The following is a 19,465-nucleotide window of genomic DNA, read 5'->3' on the forward strand; positions in this document are numbered from 1 at the left end:
CGTTGTCAATTGCATCTGCAGCAGGCCTGGCACCAAGCGGTGCTTCCAGGATGTAATTCTTCTATGCAGCAATGAGGATAATCCTCAGGTTACGGACCCAGTCCGTGTAATTGCTGCCATCATCTTTCAACTTAGCTTCTCAAGGAACACATTAAAATTCAACGGAACAACAACATGAGCCATCTATCTACAACAAACATAGACAAGCAAAATACTATCAGGTACTAAGTTCATGATAAATTTAAGTTCAATTAATCATATTACTTAAGAACTCCCACTTAGGCAGACATCTCTCTAGTCATCTAAATGATCACGTGATCCAAATCAACTAAACCATGTCCGATCATCACGTGAGATGGAGTAGTTTCAATGGTGAATATCACTATGTTGATCATATCTACTATATGATTCACGTTCAATCTTTCGGTCTCCGTGTTCCGAGGCCATATCTATATATGCTAGGCTCGTCAAGTTTTAACCTGAGTATTCCGCGTGTGCAACTGTTTTGCACCCGTTGTATTTGAACGTAGAGCCTATCACACCCTATCATCACGTGGTGTTTCAGCACGAAGAACTTTTGCAACGGTGCATACTCAGGGAGAACACTTCCTGATAATTTAGTGAGAGATCATCTTAAAATGCTACCGTCAATCAAAGAAAGATAAGATGCATAAAGGATAAACATCACATGCAATCAATATAAGTGATATGATATGGCCATCATCATCTTGTGCTTGGGATCTCCATCTTCGAGGCACCGTCGTGATCACCATCGTCACCGGCGCGACACCTTGATCTCCATTGTAGGATCATTGTCGTTACGCCATCTATTGCTTCTACGACTATCGCTACCGCTTAGTGATAAAGTAAAGCAATTACAGGGCGTTTGCATTTCATACAATAAAGCGACAACAATATGGCTCCTACCAGTTGCCGATAACTTCGGTTAAAAAACATGATCATCTCATACAATAGAATATAGCATCACGTCTTGACCATATCACATCACAACATGCCCTGCAAAAACAATTTAGACGTCCTCTACTTTGTTGTTGCAAATTTTATGTGGCTGCTACGGGCTGAGCAAGAACCGTTCTTACCTACGCATCAAAACCACAACGATAGTTCGTCAAGTTAGTGCTGTTTTAACCTTCGCAAGGACCGGGCATAGCCACACTCGGTTCAACCAAAGTTGGAGAAACAGACACCCGCTAGTCACCTGTGTGCAAAGCACAGCGGTAAAACCAGTCTCGTGTAAGCGTACGCGTAATGTCGGTCCGGGCCGCTTCATCCAACAATACCGCTGAACCAAAGTATGACATGCTGGTAAGCAGTATGACTTGTATCGCCCACAACTCACTTGTGTTCTACTCGTGCATATAACATCAACGCATAAAACCTAGGCTCGGATGCCACTGTTGGGGAACGTAGTAATTTCAAAAAAATTCCTACGCACACGCAAGATCATGGTGATGCATAGCAACGAGAGGGGAGAGTGTTGTCCACGTACCCTCATAGACCGAAAGCGGAAGCGTTAGAACAACGCGGTTGATGTAGTTGTATGTCTTCACGGTCCGAACGATACAAGTACCGAACGTACGACACCTCCGAGTTCAGCACACGTTCAGCTCGATGACGATCCCCGGACTCCGATCCAACAGGGTGTCGGGGAAGAGTTCCGTCAGCACGACGACATGGTGACGGTGATGATGTTCTACTGATGCAGGGGTTCGTCTAAGCACCGCTACGATATAACCGAGGTGGAATATGGTGGAGGGGGGCACCACACACGGCTAACGAACGATCACGAAGATCAACTTGTGTGTCTTGGGGTGCCCCCTGCCCCCGTATATAAAGAAGGGAGGGGGGAGGTGTGGCCGGCCCCTAGGGGTGCGCCTGGAGGAGTCCTACTCCCACCGGGAGTAGGACTTCCCCCTCTTGCCTTGTTGGAGAAGGAAGGGGGAAGGGGGAAAGAGGAAAGGGGGGCGCTGTTGGGTAACGCAGTAATTTCAAAAAAATTCCTACGCACACGCAAGATCATGGTGATGACATAGCAACGAGAGGGGAGAGTATTGTCTACGTACCCTCGTAGACCGTTAAGCGGAAGCGTTATGACAACGCGGTTGATGTAGTCATACGTCTTCACGAATCGACCGATCCAAGCACCGAACATACGACACCTCCGTGTTCAGCACACGTCCAGCTCGATGACGTTCCCCGGGCTCCAATCCAGCGAAGCGTCGGGGATGAGTTCCGTCAGCACGACGGTGTGGTGACGATGATGATGTTCTACCGGCGCAGGGCTTCGCCTAAACTCCGCGACGATATGACCGAGGTGGAATATGGTGGAGGGGGGCACCGCACACGGCTAAGGAACAATCCGTAGATCAACTTGTGTGTCTATGGGGTGCCCCCTTCCCCCGTATATAAAGGGGGAGAGGAGGAGGGGGCCGGCCAAGGGGAAGGCGCGCCCTAGGAGGGGGAAGAAGGAGTGGGAGAGGGGAAAGGCAAGGGGGACGCCGCCCCCCTTTCCTTGTCCTATTCGGACTCAAGGGGAGGGGGCACGCCTCTTGCGCTGGCCGGCCCCTCTCTCTCTCCACTAGGGCCCAACAAGGCCCACTAGTTCCCGGGGGGGGGGGGGGTTCCGGTAACCCTCTAGTACTTCGGTTTTTCTCCGAAAACATCCGGAACACTTCCGGTGTCCGAATATAGTCATCCAATATATCAATCTTTATGTCTCGACCATTTCGAGACTCCTCATCATGTCCGTGATCACATCCGGGACTCCGAACAACCTTCGGTACATCAAAACTTATAAACTCATAATAAAACTGTCATCGTAACGTTAAGCGTGCGGACCCTACGGGTTCGAGAACTATGTAGACATGACCTAGAACTATTCTCGGTCAATAACCAATAGTGGAACCTGGATGTTCATATTGGTTCCTACATATTCTACGAAGATCTTTATCGGTCAAACCGCATAACAACATACGTTGTTCCCTTTGTCATCGGTATGTTACTTGCCCGAGATTCGATCGTCGGTATCCAATACCTAGTTCAATCTCGTTACCGGCAAGTCTCTTTACTCGTTCCGTAATACATCATCTCATAACTAACTCATTAGTTACAATGCTTGCAAGGCTTAGGTGATGAGTATTACCGAGAAGGCCCAGAGATACCTCTCCGACAATCAGAGTGACAAAACCTAATCTCGAATTATGCCAACTCAACATGTACCTTTGGAGACACCTGTAGAGCACCTTTATAATCACCCAGTTATGTTGTGATGTTTGGTAGCACACAAAGTGTTCCTCCGGCAAACGGGAGTTGCACAATCTTATAGTTGCAGGAACTTTGTATAAGTCATGAAGAAAGCAATAGCAACATACTAAACGATCAAGTGCTAAGCTAACGGAATGGGTCAAGTCAATCACATCATTCTCCTAATGATGTGATCCCATTAATCAAATGACAACACATGTCTATGGTTAGGAAACATAACCATCTTTGATCAATGAGCTAGTCAAGTAGAGGCATACTAGTGACACTGTGTTTGTCTATGTATTCACACATGTATCATGTTTCCGGTTAATACAATTCTAGCATGAATAATAAACATTTATCATGATATGAGGAAATAAATAATAACTTTATTATTGCCTCTAGGGCATATTTCCTTCAGTCTCCCACTTGCAGTAGAGTCAATAATCTAGATTACATAGTAATGATTCTAACACCCATGGAGTCTTGGTGCTGATCATGTTTTTCTCGTGAGAGAGGCTTAGTCAACGAGTCTGCAACATTCAGATCCGTATGTATCTTGCAAATCTCTATGTCCCCCACTTGGACTTGGTCCCGAATGGAATTGAAGCGTCTCTTGATGTGCTTGGTCCTCTTGTGAAATCTGGATTCCTTTGCCAAGGCAATTGCACCAGTATTGTCACAGAAGATCTTCATTGGTCCCGATGCACTAGGTACAACACCTAGATCGGAAATGAACTCCTTCATCCAGACTCCTTCATTTGCTGCTTCTGAAGCAGCTATGTACTCCGCTTCACATGTAGATCCCGCCACGACGCTTTGTTTAGAACTGCACCAACTTACAGCTCCACCGTTTAATAAAAATACGTATCCGGTTTGCGATTTAGAATCGTCCGGATCAGTGTCAAAGCTTGCATCGACGTAACCATTTACGACTAGCTCTTTGTCACCTCCATATACGAGAAACATATCCTTAGTCCTTTTCAGGTATTTCAGGATGTTCTTGACCGCTGTCCAGTGACCCACTCCTGGATTACTTTGGTACCTCCCTGCCAAACTAATAGCAAGGCACACATCAGGTCTGGTACACAGCATTGCATACATGATAGAGCCTATGGCTGAAGCATAGGGAACTCCTTTCATTTTCTCTCTATCTTCTGCAGTGGTCGGGCATTGAGTCTGACTCAGTTTTATACCTTGTAATACATGCAAGAACCCTTTCTTCGCCTGCTCCATATTGAACTTTTTCAACGCTTTATCAAGGTACGTGCTTTGTGAAAGTCCAATCAAGCGTCTTGATCTATCTCTATAGATCTTAATGCCCAATATGTAAGCAGCTTCACCGAGGTCTTTCATTGAAAAACTTTTATTCAAGTACCCTTTTATGCTATCCAGAAATTCTATATCATTTTCAATCAACAATATGTCATCCACATATAATATTAGAAATGCTACAGAGCTCCCACTCACTTTCTTGTAAATACAGGCTTCTCCAAAAGTCTGTATAAAACCATATGCTTTGATCACACTATCAAAGCGTTTATTCCAACTCCGAGAGGCTTGCACCAGACCATAGATTGATCGCTGGAGCTTGCAATCTTTGTTACCTCCCTTAGGATCGACAAAACCCTCCGGTTGCATCATATACAACTCTTCTTCCAGAAATCCATTCAGGAATGCAGTTTTGACATCCATCTGCCAAATTTCATAATCATAAAATGCGGCAATCGCTAACATGATTCGGATAGACTTAAGCATCGCTACGGGTGAGAAAGTCTCATCATAGTCAACCCCTTGAACTTGTCAAAAACCTTTCGCAACAAGTCAAGCTTTATAGATAGTTACATTACCGTCAGCGTCAGTCTTCTTCTTAAAGATCCATTTATTCTCAATGGCTTGCCGATCATCGGGCAAGTCAACCAAAATCCATACTTTGTTCTCATACATGGATCCCATCTCAGATTTCATGGCCTCTAGCCATTTTGCGGAATCTGGGCTCATCATCGCTTCCTCACAGTTCGTAGGTTCATCATGGTCAAGTAACATGACTTCTAGAACAGGATTACCATACCACTCTGGTGCGGATTTTACTCTGGTAGACCTACGAGGTTCAGTAGACACTTGATCTGAAGTTTCATGATCAATATCATTAGCTTCCTCACTAATTGGTGTATTTGTCACAGGAACTGATTTCTGTGATGAACTACTTTCCAATAAGGGAGCAGGTACAGTTACCTCATCAAGTTCTACTTTCCTCCCACTCACTTCTTTAGAGAGAAACTCCTTCTCTAGAAAGGATCCATTCTTAGCAACGAATGTCTTGCCTTCGGATCTGTGATAGAAGGTGTACCCAACAGTCTCTTTTAGGTATCCTATGAAGACACATTTCTCCGATTTGGGTTCAAGCTTATCTGGTTGAAGTTTCTTCACATAAGCATCGCAGCCCCAAACTTTAAGAAATGACAACTTTGGTTTCTTGCCAAACCACAGTTCATAAGGCGTCATCTCAACGGATTTTGATGGTGCCCTATTTAATGTGAATGCAGCTGTCTCTAAAGCATAACCCCAAAACGATAGCGGTAAATCAGTAAGAGACATCATGGATCGCACCATATCTAGTAAAGTATGATTACGACGTTCGGACACACCATTTCTTTGTGGTGTTCCAGGTGGCGTGAGTTGCGAAACTATTCCGCATTGTTTCAAATGTAAACCAAACTCGTAACTCAAATATTCTCCTCCACGATCAGATCGCAGAAACTTTATTTTCTTGTTACGATGATTTTCCACTTCACTCTGAAATTCTTTGAACTTTTAAAATGTTTCAGACTTGTGTTTCATTAAGTAGATATACCCATATCTACTCAAATCATCTGTGAAGGTGAGAAAATAACGATATCCGCCACGAGCTTCAACATTCATCGGACCACATACATCTGTATGTATGATTTCCAACAAATCTGTTGCTCTCTCCATAGTACCGGAGAACGGTGTTTTAGTCATCTTGCCCATGAGGCACGGTTCGCAAGTACCAAGTGATTCCAAAAGTCCATCAGTATGGAGTTTCTTCATGCGCTTTACACCGATATGACCTAAACGGCAGTGCCACAAATAAGTTGCACTATCATTATCAACTCTGCATCTTTTGGCTTCAACATTATGAATATGTGTATCACTACTATCGAGATTTAATAAAAATAGACCACTCTTCAAAGGTGCATGACCATAAAAGATATTACTCATATAAATAGAACAACCATTATTCTCTGATTTAAATGAATAACCGTCTCGCATCAAACAAGATCCAAATATAATGTTCATGCTCAACGCTGGCACCAAATAACAATTATTCAGGTCTAAAACTAATCCCGAAGGTAGATGTAGAGGTAGCGTGCCGACCGCGATCACATCGACTTTGGAACCGTTTCCCACGCACATCGTCACCTCGTCCTTGGCCAGTGCTCGCTTATTCCGTAGTCCCTGTTTCGAGTTGCAAATATTAGCAACAGAACCAGTATCAAATACCCAGGTGCTACTACGAGCTCTAGTTAGGTACACATCAATAACATGTATATCACATGTACCTTTGTTTACTTTGCCATCCTTCTTATCCGCCAAATACTTGGGGCAGTTCCGCTTCTAGTGACCAGCTTGCTTGCAGTAGAAGCACTCAGTTTCAGGCTTAGGTCCAGACTTGGGTTTCTTCTCTTGAGCAGCAACTTGCTTGCTGTTCTTCTTGAAGTCCCCCTTCTTCTTCCCTTTGCCCTTTTTCTTGAAACTAGTGGTCTTGTTGACCATCAACACTTGATGCTCCTTTTTGATTTCTACCTCCGCAGCTTTTAGCATTGCGAAGAGCTCGGGAATTGTCTTGTTCATCCCTTGCATATTATAGTTCATGACGAAGCTCTTGTAGCTTGGTGGCAGTGATTGGAGAATTCTGTCAATGACGCTATCATCCGGAAGATTAACTCCCAGTTGAATCAAGTGATTATTATACCTAGACATTTTGAGTATATGCTCACTGACAGAACTATTCTCCTCCATCTTGCAGCTGTAGAACTTATTGGAGACTTCATATCTCTCAATCCGGGCATTTGCTTGAAATATTAGCTTCAACTCTTGGAACATCTCATATGCTCCATGACGTTCAAAACGTCGTTGAAGACCCGGTTCTAAGCCGTAAAGCATGGCACACTGAACTATAGAGTAGTCATCAGCTTTGCTCTACCAGACGTTCACAACATCTGGTGTTGCTCCTGCAGCAGGCCTGGCACCCAGCGGTGCTTCCAGGACGTAATTCTTCTGTGCAGCAATGAGGATAATCCTCAAGTTATGGACCCAGTCCGTGTAATTGCTACCATCATCTTTCAACTTTGCTTTCTCAAGGAACGCATTAAAATTCAACGGAACAACAGCACGAGCCATCTATCTACAACAAACATAGACAAGCAAAATACTATCAGGTACTAAGTTCATGATAAATTTAAGTTCAATTAATCATATTACTTAAGAACTCCCACTTAGACAGACATCTCTCTAGTCATCTAAGTGATCATGTGACCCAAATCAACTAAACCATAACCGATCATCACGTGAGATGGAGTAGTTTTCAATGGTGAACATCTTTATGTTGATCATATCTACTATATGATTCACGCTCGACCTTTCAGTCTCCGTGTTCCAAGGCCATATCTGCATATGCTAGGCTCGTCAAGTTTAACCTGAGTATTCTGCGTGTGCAAAACTGGCTTGCACCCGTTGTAGATGGACGTAGAGCTTATCACACCCGATCATCACGTGGTGTCTGGGCACGATGAACTTTGGCAACGGTGCATACTCAGGGAGAACACTTCTTGATAATTTTTAGTGAGAGATCATCTTAAAATGCTGCCGTCAATCAAAGAAAGATAAGATGCATAAAGGATAAACATCACATGCAATCAATATAAGTGATATGATATGGCCATCATCATCTTGTGCTTGTGATCTCCATCTCCGAAGCACCGTCGTGATCACCATCGTCACCGGCGCGACACCTTGATCTCCATCGTAGCATCGTTGTCGTTTACGCCATCTGTTGCTTCTACGACTATCGCTACCGCTTAGTGATAAAGTAAAGCAATTATAGGGCGTTTGCATTTCATACAATAAAGCGACAACCATATGGCTCCAGCTAGTTGCCGATAACTTCGGTTACAAAACATGATCATCTCATATAATAAAATATAGCATCACGTCTTGGCCATATCACATCACAACATGCCCTGCAAAAATAAGTTAGACGTCCTCTACTTTGTTGTTGCAAGTCTTACGTGGCTGCTACGGGCTTAGCAAGAACCGTACTTACCTACGCATCAAAACCACAACGATAGTTCTTCAAGTTAGTGTTGTTTCAACCTTCGCAAGGACCGGGCGTAGCCACACTCGGTTCAACTAAAGTTGGAGAAACTGACACCCGCTAGTCACATGTGTGCAAAGCACGGCGGTAAAACCAGTCTCGCGTAAGCGTACGCGTAATGTCGGTCCGGGCCGCTTCATCCAACAATACCGCCGAACCAAAGTATGACATGCTGGTAAGCAGTATGACTTGTATCGCCCACAACTCACTTGTGTTCTACTCGTGCATATAACATCAACGCATAAAACCTAGGCTCGGATGCCACTGTTGGGTAACACAGTAATTTCAAAATTTTTCCTACGCACACGCAAGATCATGGTGATGACATAGCAACGAGAGGGGAGAGTATTGTCTACGTACCCTCGTAGACCGTTAAGCGGAAGCGTTATGACAACCCAGTTGATGTAGTCGTATGTCTTCACGAATCGACCGATCCAAGCACCGAACGTACGGCACCTCCGTGTTCAGCACACGTCCAGCTCGGTGACGTTCCCCGGGCTCCAATCCAGCGAAGCGTCGGGGATGAGTTCCGTCAGCACGAGGGTGTGGTGACGATGATGATGTTCTACCGGCGCAGGGCTTCGCCTAAACTCCGCAACGATATGACCAAGGTGGAATATGGTGGAGGGGGACACCGCACACGGCTAAGGAACAATCCGTAGATCAACTTGTGTGTCTATGGGGTGCCCCCCTCCCCCGTATATAAAGGGGGAGAGGAGGAGGGGGCCGGCCAAGGGGAAGGCGCGCCCTAGGAGGGGGAAAGAAGGAGTGGGAGAGGGGAAAGGCAAGGGGGACGTCGCCCCCCCTTTCCTTGTCCTATTCGGACTCAAGGGGAGGGGGCGCGCCTCTTGCCTTGGCCGGCCCCTCTCTCTCTCCACTAGGGCCCAACAAGGCCCATTAGTTCCCAGGGGGGGGGGGGTTCCGGTAACCCTCCGGTACTCTGGTTTTTCTTCGAAAACATACGGAACACTTCCGGTGTCCGAATATAGTCATCCAATATATCAATCTTTATGTCTCAACCATTTCGAGACTCCTCGTCATGTCCGTGATCACATCCGAGACTCCGAACAACCTTCGGTACATCAAAACTTATAAACTCATAATAAAACTATCATCGTAACATTAAGCGTGCGGACCCTACGGGTTCGAGAACTATGTAGACATGACCTAGAACTATTCTCGGTCAATAACCAATAGTGGAACCTAGATGTTCATATTGGTTCCTACATATTCTACGAAGATCTTTATCGGTCAAACCGCATAACAACATACGTTGTTCCCTTTGTCATCGGTATGTTACTTGCCCGACATTCGATCGTCGGTATCCAATACCTAGTTCAATCTCGTTACCGGCAAGTCTCTTTACTCGTTCCATAATACATCATCTCATAACTAACTCATTAGTTACACTGCTTGCAAGGCTTAGGTTATGAGTATTACCAAGAAGGCCCAGAGATACCTCTCCGACAATCGGAGTGACAAAACCTAATCTCGAATTATGCCAACTCAACATGTACCTTTGGAGACACCCATAGAGCACCTTTATAATCACCCAGTTATGTTGTGATGTTTGGTAGCACACAAAGTGTTCCTCCGGCAAACGGGAGTTGCACAATCTTATAGTTGCAGGAACTTTGTATAAGTCATGAAGAAAGCAATAGCAACATACTAAACGATCAAGTGCTAAGCTAACAGAATGGGTCAAGTCAATCACATCATTCTCCTAATGATGTGATCCCATTAATCAAATGACAACACATGTCTATGGTTAGGAAACATAACCACCTTTGATCAATGAGCTAGTCAAGTAGAGGCATACTAGTGACACTGTGTTTGTCTATGTATTCACACATGTATCATGTTTCCGGTTAATACAATTCTAGCATGAATAATAAACATTTATCATGATATGAGGAAATAAATATTAACTTTATTATTGCCTCTAGGGCATATTTCCTTCAGGCGCCGCCCCCCTTCCTTGTCCTATTCGGACTAGGGGGGGAGGGGGCGCGCGGCCTGCCCTGGCCGGCCCTCCTCTTCTCCCTTAGGGCCCATGTAGGCCCATTAACCCCTGGGGGGGTTCCGGTAACCCCCCGGTACTCCGGTAAAATCCCGATTTCACCCGGAACGATTCCGATATCCAAATATAGGCTTCCAATATATCAATATTTATGTCTCGACCATTTCGAGACTCCTCGTCTTGTCCTTGATCAAATCCGGGACTCCAAACAACCTTCGGTACATCAAAAACTATAAACTCATAATATAACTGTCATTGTAACGTTAAGCGTGTGGACCCTACGGGTTCGAGAACTATGTAGACATGACCTAGAACAGTTTCCGGTCAATAACCAATAGCGGAACCTGGATGCTCATATTGGATCCTACATATTCTACGAAGATCTTTATCGGTCAAACCGCATAACAACATACGTTGTTCCCTTTGTCATCGGTATGTTACTTGCCCGAGATTCGATCGTCGGTATCCAATACCTAGTTCAATCTCGTTACCGGCAAGTCTCTTTACTCGGTACGTAATGCATCATTCCGTAACTAACTCATTAGCTACATTGCTTACAAGGCTTATAGTGATGTGCATTACCGAGAGGGCCCAGAGATACCTCTCCGACAATCGGAGTGACAAAACCTAATCTCGAAATACGCCAACTCAACATGTACCTTTGGAGACACCTGTAGAGCTCCATTATAATCACTCAGTTACGTTGTGACGTTTGGTAGCACAAAAAGTGTTCCTCTAGTAAACGGGAGTTGCATAATCTCATAGTTATAGGAACTTTGTATAAGTCATTAATAAAGCAATAGCAACATAATAAACGATCAAGTGCTAAGCTAAAGGAATGGGTCAATTCAATCACATCATTCTCCTAATGATGTGATCCCATTTAATCAAATGACAACACATGTCTATGGTTAGGAAACATAACCATCTTTGATTAATGAGCTAGTCAAGTAGAGGCATACTAGTGACATTAAGTTTGTCTATGTATTCACACATGTATCATGTTTCCAGTTAATACAATTATAGCATGAATAATAAAAATTTATCATGATATGAGGAAATAAATAATAACTTTATTATTGCCTCTAGGGCATATTTCCTTCACCAACAACTTCACCGCCCTCATCACCAACTCTTCCCCCCTCTATGCAGCGGTGTAACCTCTCTTTTACCCGCTGTAATCTCTACTTAAACATGGTGCTCAACGCTATATATTATTTCTCAGTGATGTATGGCTATCCTATGATGTTTGAGTAGATCTGTTTTGTCCTATAGGTTAATTGATGATCGTGATTGGTTTGAGTTGCATGTTTTATTATTGGTGTTGTCCTATGGTGCTCTCCATGTCACGCAAGCGTGAGGGATTCCCGCTGTAGGGTGTTGCAATACGTTCATCATTCGCTTATAGTGGGTTGCTTGAGTGACAGAAGCATAAACCCGAGTAAGAGGGTTGTTGCGTATGGGATAAAGGGGACTTGATACTTTAATGCTATGATTGGGTTTTACCTTAATGATCTTTAGTAGTTGCGGATGCTTGCTAGAGTTCCAATAATAAGTGCATATGATCCAAGAAGAGAAACTATGTTAGCTTATGCCCCTCCCTCAAATAAAATTGCAATAGTGATTACCGGTCTAGTTATCAATTGCCCGGGGACAAATAACTTTCTCGCGACAAAAAGCTCTCTACTAAAACTAACTTAGTTGTATCTTCATCTAAACAACCCCTAGTTTATATTTACATGCTCTTTATATTCTTGCAAACCTATCAAACAACACCTACAAAGTACTTCTAGTTTCATACTTGTTCTAGGTAAAGCGAACGTCAAGCGTGCATAGAGTTGTATCGGTGGTCGATAGAACTTGAGGAAATATTTTTTCTACCTTTAGCTCCTCGTTGGGTTTGACACTCTTACTTATCGAAAGAGGCTACAACTGATCCCCTACACTTGTGGGTTATCATACACATGACCGAGACACGTCTCCGGTCAATAACCAATATCGGAACCTGGATGTTCATATTGGTTCCTACATATTCTACGAAGATATTTATCGGTCAAACCGCATAACAACATACGTTGTTCCATTTGTCATCGGTATGTTACTTGCCCGAGATTCGATCGTCAGTATCTCAATACCTAGTTCAATGTCGTTACCGGCAAGTCTCTTTACTCATTTCGTAATACTTCATCCCGCAACTAACTCATTAGTCACAATGCTTGCGAGGCTTATAGTGGTGAGTATTACCGAGAGGGCCCAGAGATACCTCTCCGAAACACGGAGTGACAAATCCTAATCTCGATCTATGCCAACCCAACAAACACCTTCGGAGACACCTGTAGAGCACCTTTATGATCACCCATTTACGTTGTGATGTTTGGTAGCACACAAAGTGTTCCTCCGGTATTCGGGAGTTGCATAATCTCATAGTCTGAGGAACTTGTATAAGTCATGAAGAAAGAAGTAGCAATGAAACGGACACGATCATAATGCTAAGCTAACAGATGGGTCATGTCCATCACATCATTCTCCTAATGATGTGATCCCGTTCATCAAATAACAATACATGTTTATGGTTTGGAAACATAACCATCTTTGATTAACGAGCTAGTCAAGTAGAGGCATACTAGGGACTATATATTTTGTCTATGTATTCACACATGTACTAAGTTTCCGGTTAATATAATTCTAGCATGAATAATAAACATTTATCATGAATTAAGGAAATGAATAATAACTTTATTATTGCCTCTAGGGCATATTTCCTTCATCCCCAAGAGTCACGGTTTTGCTTCCGCGAGAGGCACAGTTGTGCTTTCGCAAGAGTCATGGTTGTGCCTCTCGGAAACCGAAAAAAACGCGTTTTCTATTTCTTTTTTCTTTCACGAGAGTCATGGTTTTGCTTCCGCAAGAGGCACGGTTATGCTTTCGCGAGAGTCACGGCCGTGCCTCTCAGAAACGGGAAAAACACGTTTTCTCTTTTTTTTCCGCGAGAGGCACGGGCGTGCCTCTTTCAGAAAGGGAAAAAGCCCGTGTTCACGGTTCGGTTTTTTCGTCCCGTTTTTTCATGAAAAAAAAGTTTATTAAAATTTATCAACATGAGATCTAGTTTTGAAGATCTCGATGCGAGGAATCCAACGATGAAAACGGTTAAAAATTTGAATGTACGGTTTAAGAGATAAAACATTTTGAATAAACGGATTTACGAAAAAAGGAAAAACTTCCAGATTGCGACAAATGGCGCACATGCAGCGTGCCACCTGTCGCAACCTGAGTGATCTTTGCAACGAGTACTCCTCAATTAGTGATTTTTCGCCGAATCCCTGCTTGGCACCATGCATATGTGTGCATAGTGCATCATGTCTGACATTAATCTCAGTAAAATAAATGGTAACTCTATATTTCGATCGATGTTGTTCATCGGTACAATGTAGTAAGATTTCTACCGATTGTATGCTTTTCTGTTTGGCTTAACTTTTTTTTTCTTTTCTTTTAACGTTGGTATGTCTGGTTTTCCACTGTGGGCCTTTTAGGCTAGCAAAGCCCAGATCGCTGATTTGAATGTCACACGGTCGGCTTTTCCGTAGACGTACATGCATCGATTAAGTTTTAGCACCACATCGCCTAATCAAGGCAAACCGGATCTCTTTATATTCTGCTTCCCAGACATTGTGGTCACCACGTGACACATGTGGTAAGCAATCCAAATTATTTATGAACAAACAAATCAGTCTTGTTTAAATCGTGAATGCTGCAGTCTCTGGCTTGCAACATCACAGACTACCACTCCGACATGGTGTGCTTGCTTTTTTTTTTCATTACTTTTTACTCGAGGCATCATCCGTCTGATCATGTTCACAGACGGCTGAGATCTCATGTTCGTCCTGCAATCAACTTGAGCCTTTGATACCTATACTAGGGCCAACAATATGCAGGCAGGTTTTGTTCGTTTTTTTTCTTTTTTCTTTTCTTTTTTCCTTCTAATTTTTAACTTTCATGAACTTTTTTCATATTCTAAATCGTCAACTTCTAAAAATTAGTGAACCTTTTAATTGCATGAACTTTTAGGTTGTGAACTATTTTTAAACTAGCTAACTTACCTTCAAACATTTTTAACTTTTTTCAAATTTCATCAGCTGGGTTTTTTTGAATTCGTGAACTTTAAAAACAATTGATGAACTTTTTTAAATTGTGTGAACTTTTTCCCCAAAATCAATGAACTTCTTCAAATTCATGCTTTTAAAAAAAATTCTCAAATTTTATAAACTACTATCACACTCGTAGGGCGACTGAGTGGTCCAGCAGAACTGGCATGGGGGTTGATAAGCCCATGCCACAAGACGACTAAAATTGTCCATGTCGGTATCTCGCTAGGCGACCGACGGGTCCCACAAAAATGGCCTGGAGGCTGTTAAGCCGGCGTCGCAGAAGGGCCAAATTATTTCCAAGCCGGCATCTCGCAGGTCGACCAACGAGTCCTGCAGATCTGACTTGAGTTGTACTGTGTTGTAATTATGCTAAGGAATGTTTTTTGTCATACAGTTCGGCATCTTTCCTTCCGAGCTGCATCTCAGCGATGGCGAAACGCAAACGTCGTCATTCGGTTGAGCAAGTTCCCGAGGAGATACGATCCTATGGTCAACCATGTTGCCCAACCTAAATCTCGGAGGCTATTTCACTGAAGATTCAGTGAATGAATTCAACGTGCAATACGGTTCTCGTGGAGATTATGATCCTCGGGTGAATGCTGCAATCCTCACGCGAATTTGGTGAATTGACCTGAGTTTTGGGGGCTACTTGGATCGGAAGTTTTATTGTATCTTTTAGGTACATACCAGACTTTAAGCTGACACACAACTTGAGGGCTACTAGCTATATATTTCGGCAGAGAGTAAATTGCACTAATCAAAAATAATTCCGTGAAAAGTCGGGTTGCGTAAACTAGCTTGTCGTGAATTTTTACCCTGGAGTCCGGTCATCTACATCGTCAACTGAAGGCCGAGGTGGTGCACACCTCTATGGAAGCAGGCCGACATAGAGGCCGACTGCGAGCGGCTGACTGGATGACAGACTTTTCCCACATGCTGCTCGACCGTGCTCCTTCTATATTTTCAAAACTGAGGCGATCTTCGTCACCTCGGATGCTGTCCGGCATCGGAGCTCAGCTGCAAGAGGACATAGGTCAGGGGGAAGTTCTCGTTGAACCAGTTTCAATAACAGCAACCAAAGATGACAAGCAGCTCGGATAGGCCGAGGTGTGGTGAGACTTGAAGACCAGTCTAGGGGGCCTCTCACCAAGTCGACTCCTAACCAGTTGGGCTAGGTTGAGGGCCTCCCTATCGGTTCCGTCCTGGTCCACTTTAGGCCGCCCATGGCAATCTACAAAGAAAATCAAGAAGTCTTAAGGTTCAAGATAAGGACTCCTTATTCGTGGAGAACTCCTCACCACTGATGTAGCTGACTAGGACTCCTGTAATACTAGACCTCTAGCAAATTATACTCCCTCCGTCCTAAAAAAAGTGGTCCAGACCGCTCGGCGAACCGATACAAGCCGGAGTTGAATGGCAAGGTCCGGACGTATTCCGGCAGTTTGAGAGTCGGTGTTGGAGATGCCCTTAGTGTATTTTCCCGGTTATTTATCAAAATATAAAAGTTTGTATTTTCAAAATCAAATGTATGTCTTGAAAGCCAGCAGGGGGAGCTTTCAAGACTGCTTTTGTTTAACTCAACCAAAGCTTCAGTCTAATAAATGAGTTTGACTCTATTTATCACCGTGATAGTAGAGTATATTATCTTCTTCTATCTAGTGTATTGATTAGTAGCGAGCTACACATGCTTCTTTTATTGACTCTATTATTAGAGCATCTTCTTCCTCCCGATCGAACGCACTCATCGGCATGGCTTCCAGAAATCCAGATCCAAATAGCGACGACCTCCGGCTCCGATCTTGAGAGAGGAGGCAGCTGGACACCCTCAACACAGAGGAGGTGATCCAGCTTGTCGACGGAATTGGCGTCGGCGACGCTAACCAGTACTGCCGGTGATGTCGTTGACGCCCATTGATACAGCCCACGTCGATGCCGATCACGAGGGTGGGCGACTATCACGATGAAGACACGAAGCCTAAGCGCGCTGCTCGGCCCCCAGGATGCCGATGTCATCCCAGTGGCCAGGGTGGGCAACTGCCCGCTCCGGTCCTCCTCGTGCCATGGCAACAACGACGGGAGAGGAGGCTTCCAGTTCCAGCACGAGGATATCGGCAGCTTCAGCCTCACCATTCTCTTGCCGGAGACCCGGACAACATCACGCACGCGCGTCGCCGGGAGTCCGGGGCCACGGGCTACGTCGCTCCTGAGCGTGGCACGGAACGGGGGTTGTCGCCGCCGAGTGCTCCATCCTCCATGTAGGCGAGGAGCTGCTGCCCACGGCGAACGGCAGGGTGTATCTTCTGTGCCCGACTCCATGTCGACACACGACGGCGAAGAGGTGTGGGTCGAGGATGCCAAGACCGATGATGAGAGAAGACCGATGCCGGCGAATCCTCCTTGGTGCCAGCTGACTCCGCTTCCTCCTCCGCACAGGTACCTACCGCCGGGATCCATTATTCCCTTACTAGTTAGTACTACATGCCTTGTTGTAGCCCACCATACTGCACCATGGCATGCCGCGCGCGTACAACCATGGCTTCCAAGGGAGCTCGATCTCTCCCTCGTCTTATAGAAGAAGAAGATGAAGTTGCTTGAGTCTTTTCTTCTTTCTTTTTTCTTTGCAACCAAGGCTTCCTAGCTAGCTAGAGTAGATGTTTTTTTTTAACACAGTACAAATGCAGACGTTTATACATTCGCACATACACTACCCTATAAACACATGCAGACACATCCTAATCATATGAACACCTCCGAAAAACTGACCCGGCACATCGTTGCTACACATATCAGATTCAAATTGAATAAACATAAAAGGTGAGCTCATATGTAGGCCCAACAATCTTCACAATAAACAAATGCACTTTTATCCGTATATGATAGTTGCAATTTAAAAAAAAGGATAAATACATTTAGTGGACAGGCTCCAAGTAAGAGGAAGAGGGAGATTTGAGAGTGGGTGGGCTGGGTCGGCCCCGCCTAAGGAGGAGATGGCAGTCCGAGGACGATGAGGAGGGTGTTGACGGTTACGGTGAAGAAATTGAAGGATATGCTTTAGCGGATGCATATTCTAAATTCTAAACAAGAGGCGACGACCTTGATATATACGCTTTCTGTATTCTTCACATCTCAATTTCTATTAATAGGCAGAGTACTCTCAAAAGAATTCTTAAGGTGAAGAGACCTCAACGTTTACATATACAAAGGACTCTAGAAAATTTTATTTAATAAACATAAAAAGGAGATAATGGAGTATGAGTCTTCTCATCGCCCAAGATGAACTATATTAAGGAATCATCCCCATATCGCCGCTAGCTAGTGTACAAGAAGTCGTCGAAGGGGGACTGCGTCCATGAGTTATTCTCTTCTGCGAGGTAATTGGTGTACCAGGAGTGTCCAGAGTTGTCCCCATCCACGCTGGTGCCGCCGGTCACAGGCTGCATCGCTTCTTGGTCCTTGTTGGCCCCATCAGCGAGAATCTGCATCTCTCCATTGCCCTTGTCGTCACCATTGGTGAGGAACTGCTTCTCTCCCTCATCAGTGTCAACACCATCGACCTCGGACTCGATCTGTATGGGGTTCTGGTATGTGCCCATGCCACCGAACGCAAACTGCATCATATCCTCGGACTCAGTCTGGACTTGTATCGGATCCTTGCCTGTCCCGATTCCGTCGAGCATAGACTGCATGAGATCCTGGAACGAGTCGACGCCGCCAAGCATGAACTTGTTCAGATGCTTGTTCGAGCTGGTGCTGCAGGACCCGTACTCCATCATAGCCATGTCCGTCTCGACACCACCAAGCACGAAATGCTTCAGGTCCTTGCCCAAGTCGGCATCGCCACACACATAATCCATCGGATCCTTGCCTATGTCGATGACACCGGGCACGAATTGCGTTAGATCCTCATATGTGTCTGCATCACCGGACGCATTCGTCGACGGGGACGCCATGTTCTTGTTGAAGACCCGACACAACGCGTATGTGTCCTGAACAAATCAATCATGCAGGTGTATGTGAGGCGTGGAGCTCAATTACTATATCAACAAAAGAAGAAGAAAAATGAAGATACCTGTATGTGGTGGCCGTGGAGACGGTACTCGTGCATGACCCAGTCGGTCCGCGTGCCGCTAGGCGCTTTGCCATTATGGAACACAAGCGTCTTCTTCATGCCGACGACGATGCCGTTGTGCATGACAGGGCGGTCCTTCCCGGTGGACTTCCAGAACCCTCTGGGCGTCGCCCGTTCCATGCGAAGCCCGGTTGGGTACTTCCGCCCCCTCGGCGCGAACATGTACCACTCAACTTTGGCCCCAGGGTCGCCTGTGCTCGGTGAGAATGAAATGCCTGTGCGCTCATGCAGGTGAAAACACATGTCAGTTGACATATACTATACTTGACTTGGAAAGAAAAATCAACTTAATTGCTGCTAGCTAGTAAAATGTAAAAGGAAATCAAGTAAATTTTCATATATATTGCGGCGATCTTCCGTACAAAACAGGCCTAAATTCAACTGATGCGGTTTTCCTTTTTGTGTGAGGTGTAACCTCCTTTTCAAAAAAAAAAGGGTTAGTTTGTTATGAAAAGATTGGTGCTCCGAAATGGTGAAAAACATCATGAAAATCAAGTTAACACCGCAGC

At 44.7% G+C, this 19,465-nt stretch overlaps 1 protein-coding gene across 1 annotated transcript in view; it reads right to left on the minus strand.

The window, feature by feature from the left end:
• Positions 1-18,135: 18,135 nt before the first annotated feature.
• Positions 18,136-19,465, minus strand: part of LOC119361619 (NAC domain containing protein 52-like) — a 2,441-nt gene continuing 1,111 nt past the window's right edge. The window contains exons 2-4 of the mRNA XM_037626745.1: positions 18,897-19,171; positions 18,604-18,813; positions 18,136-18,519 (exon numbers count right to left, since the gene is read on the minus strand). Coding sequence (XP_037482642.1) covers positions 18,136-18,519; positions 18,604-18,813; positions 18,897-19,171 — 869 coding nt within the window. The remainder of the gene's footprint in view (positions 18,520-18,603; positions 18,814-18,896; positions 19,172-19,465) is intronic.

Source organism: Triticum dicoccoides, chromosome 2B (genome assembly GCF_002162155.2).
Source record: "Triticum dicoccoides isolate Atlit2015 ecotype Zavitan chromosome 2B, WEW_v2.0, whole genome shotgun sequence".
NCBI classification, from domain to species: domain Eukaryota; kingdom Viridiplantae; phylum Streptophyta; class Magnoliopsida; order Poales; family Poaceae; genus Triticum; species Triticum dicoccoides.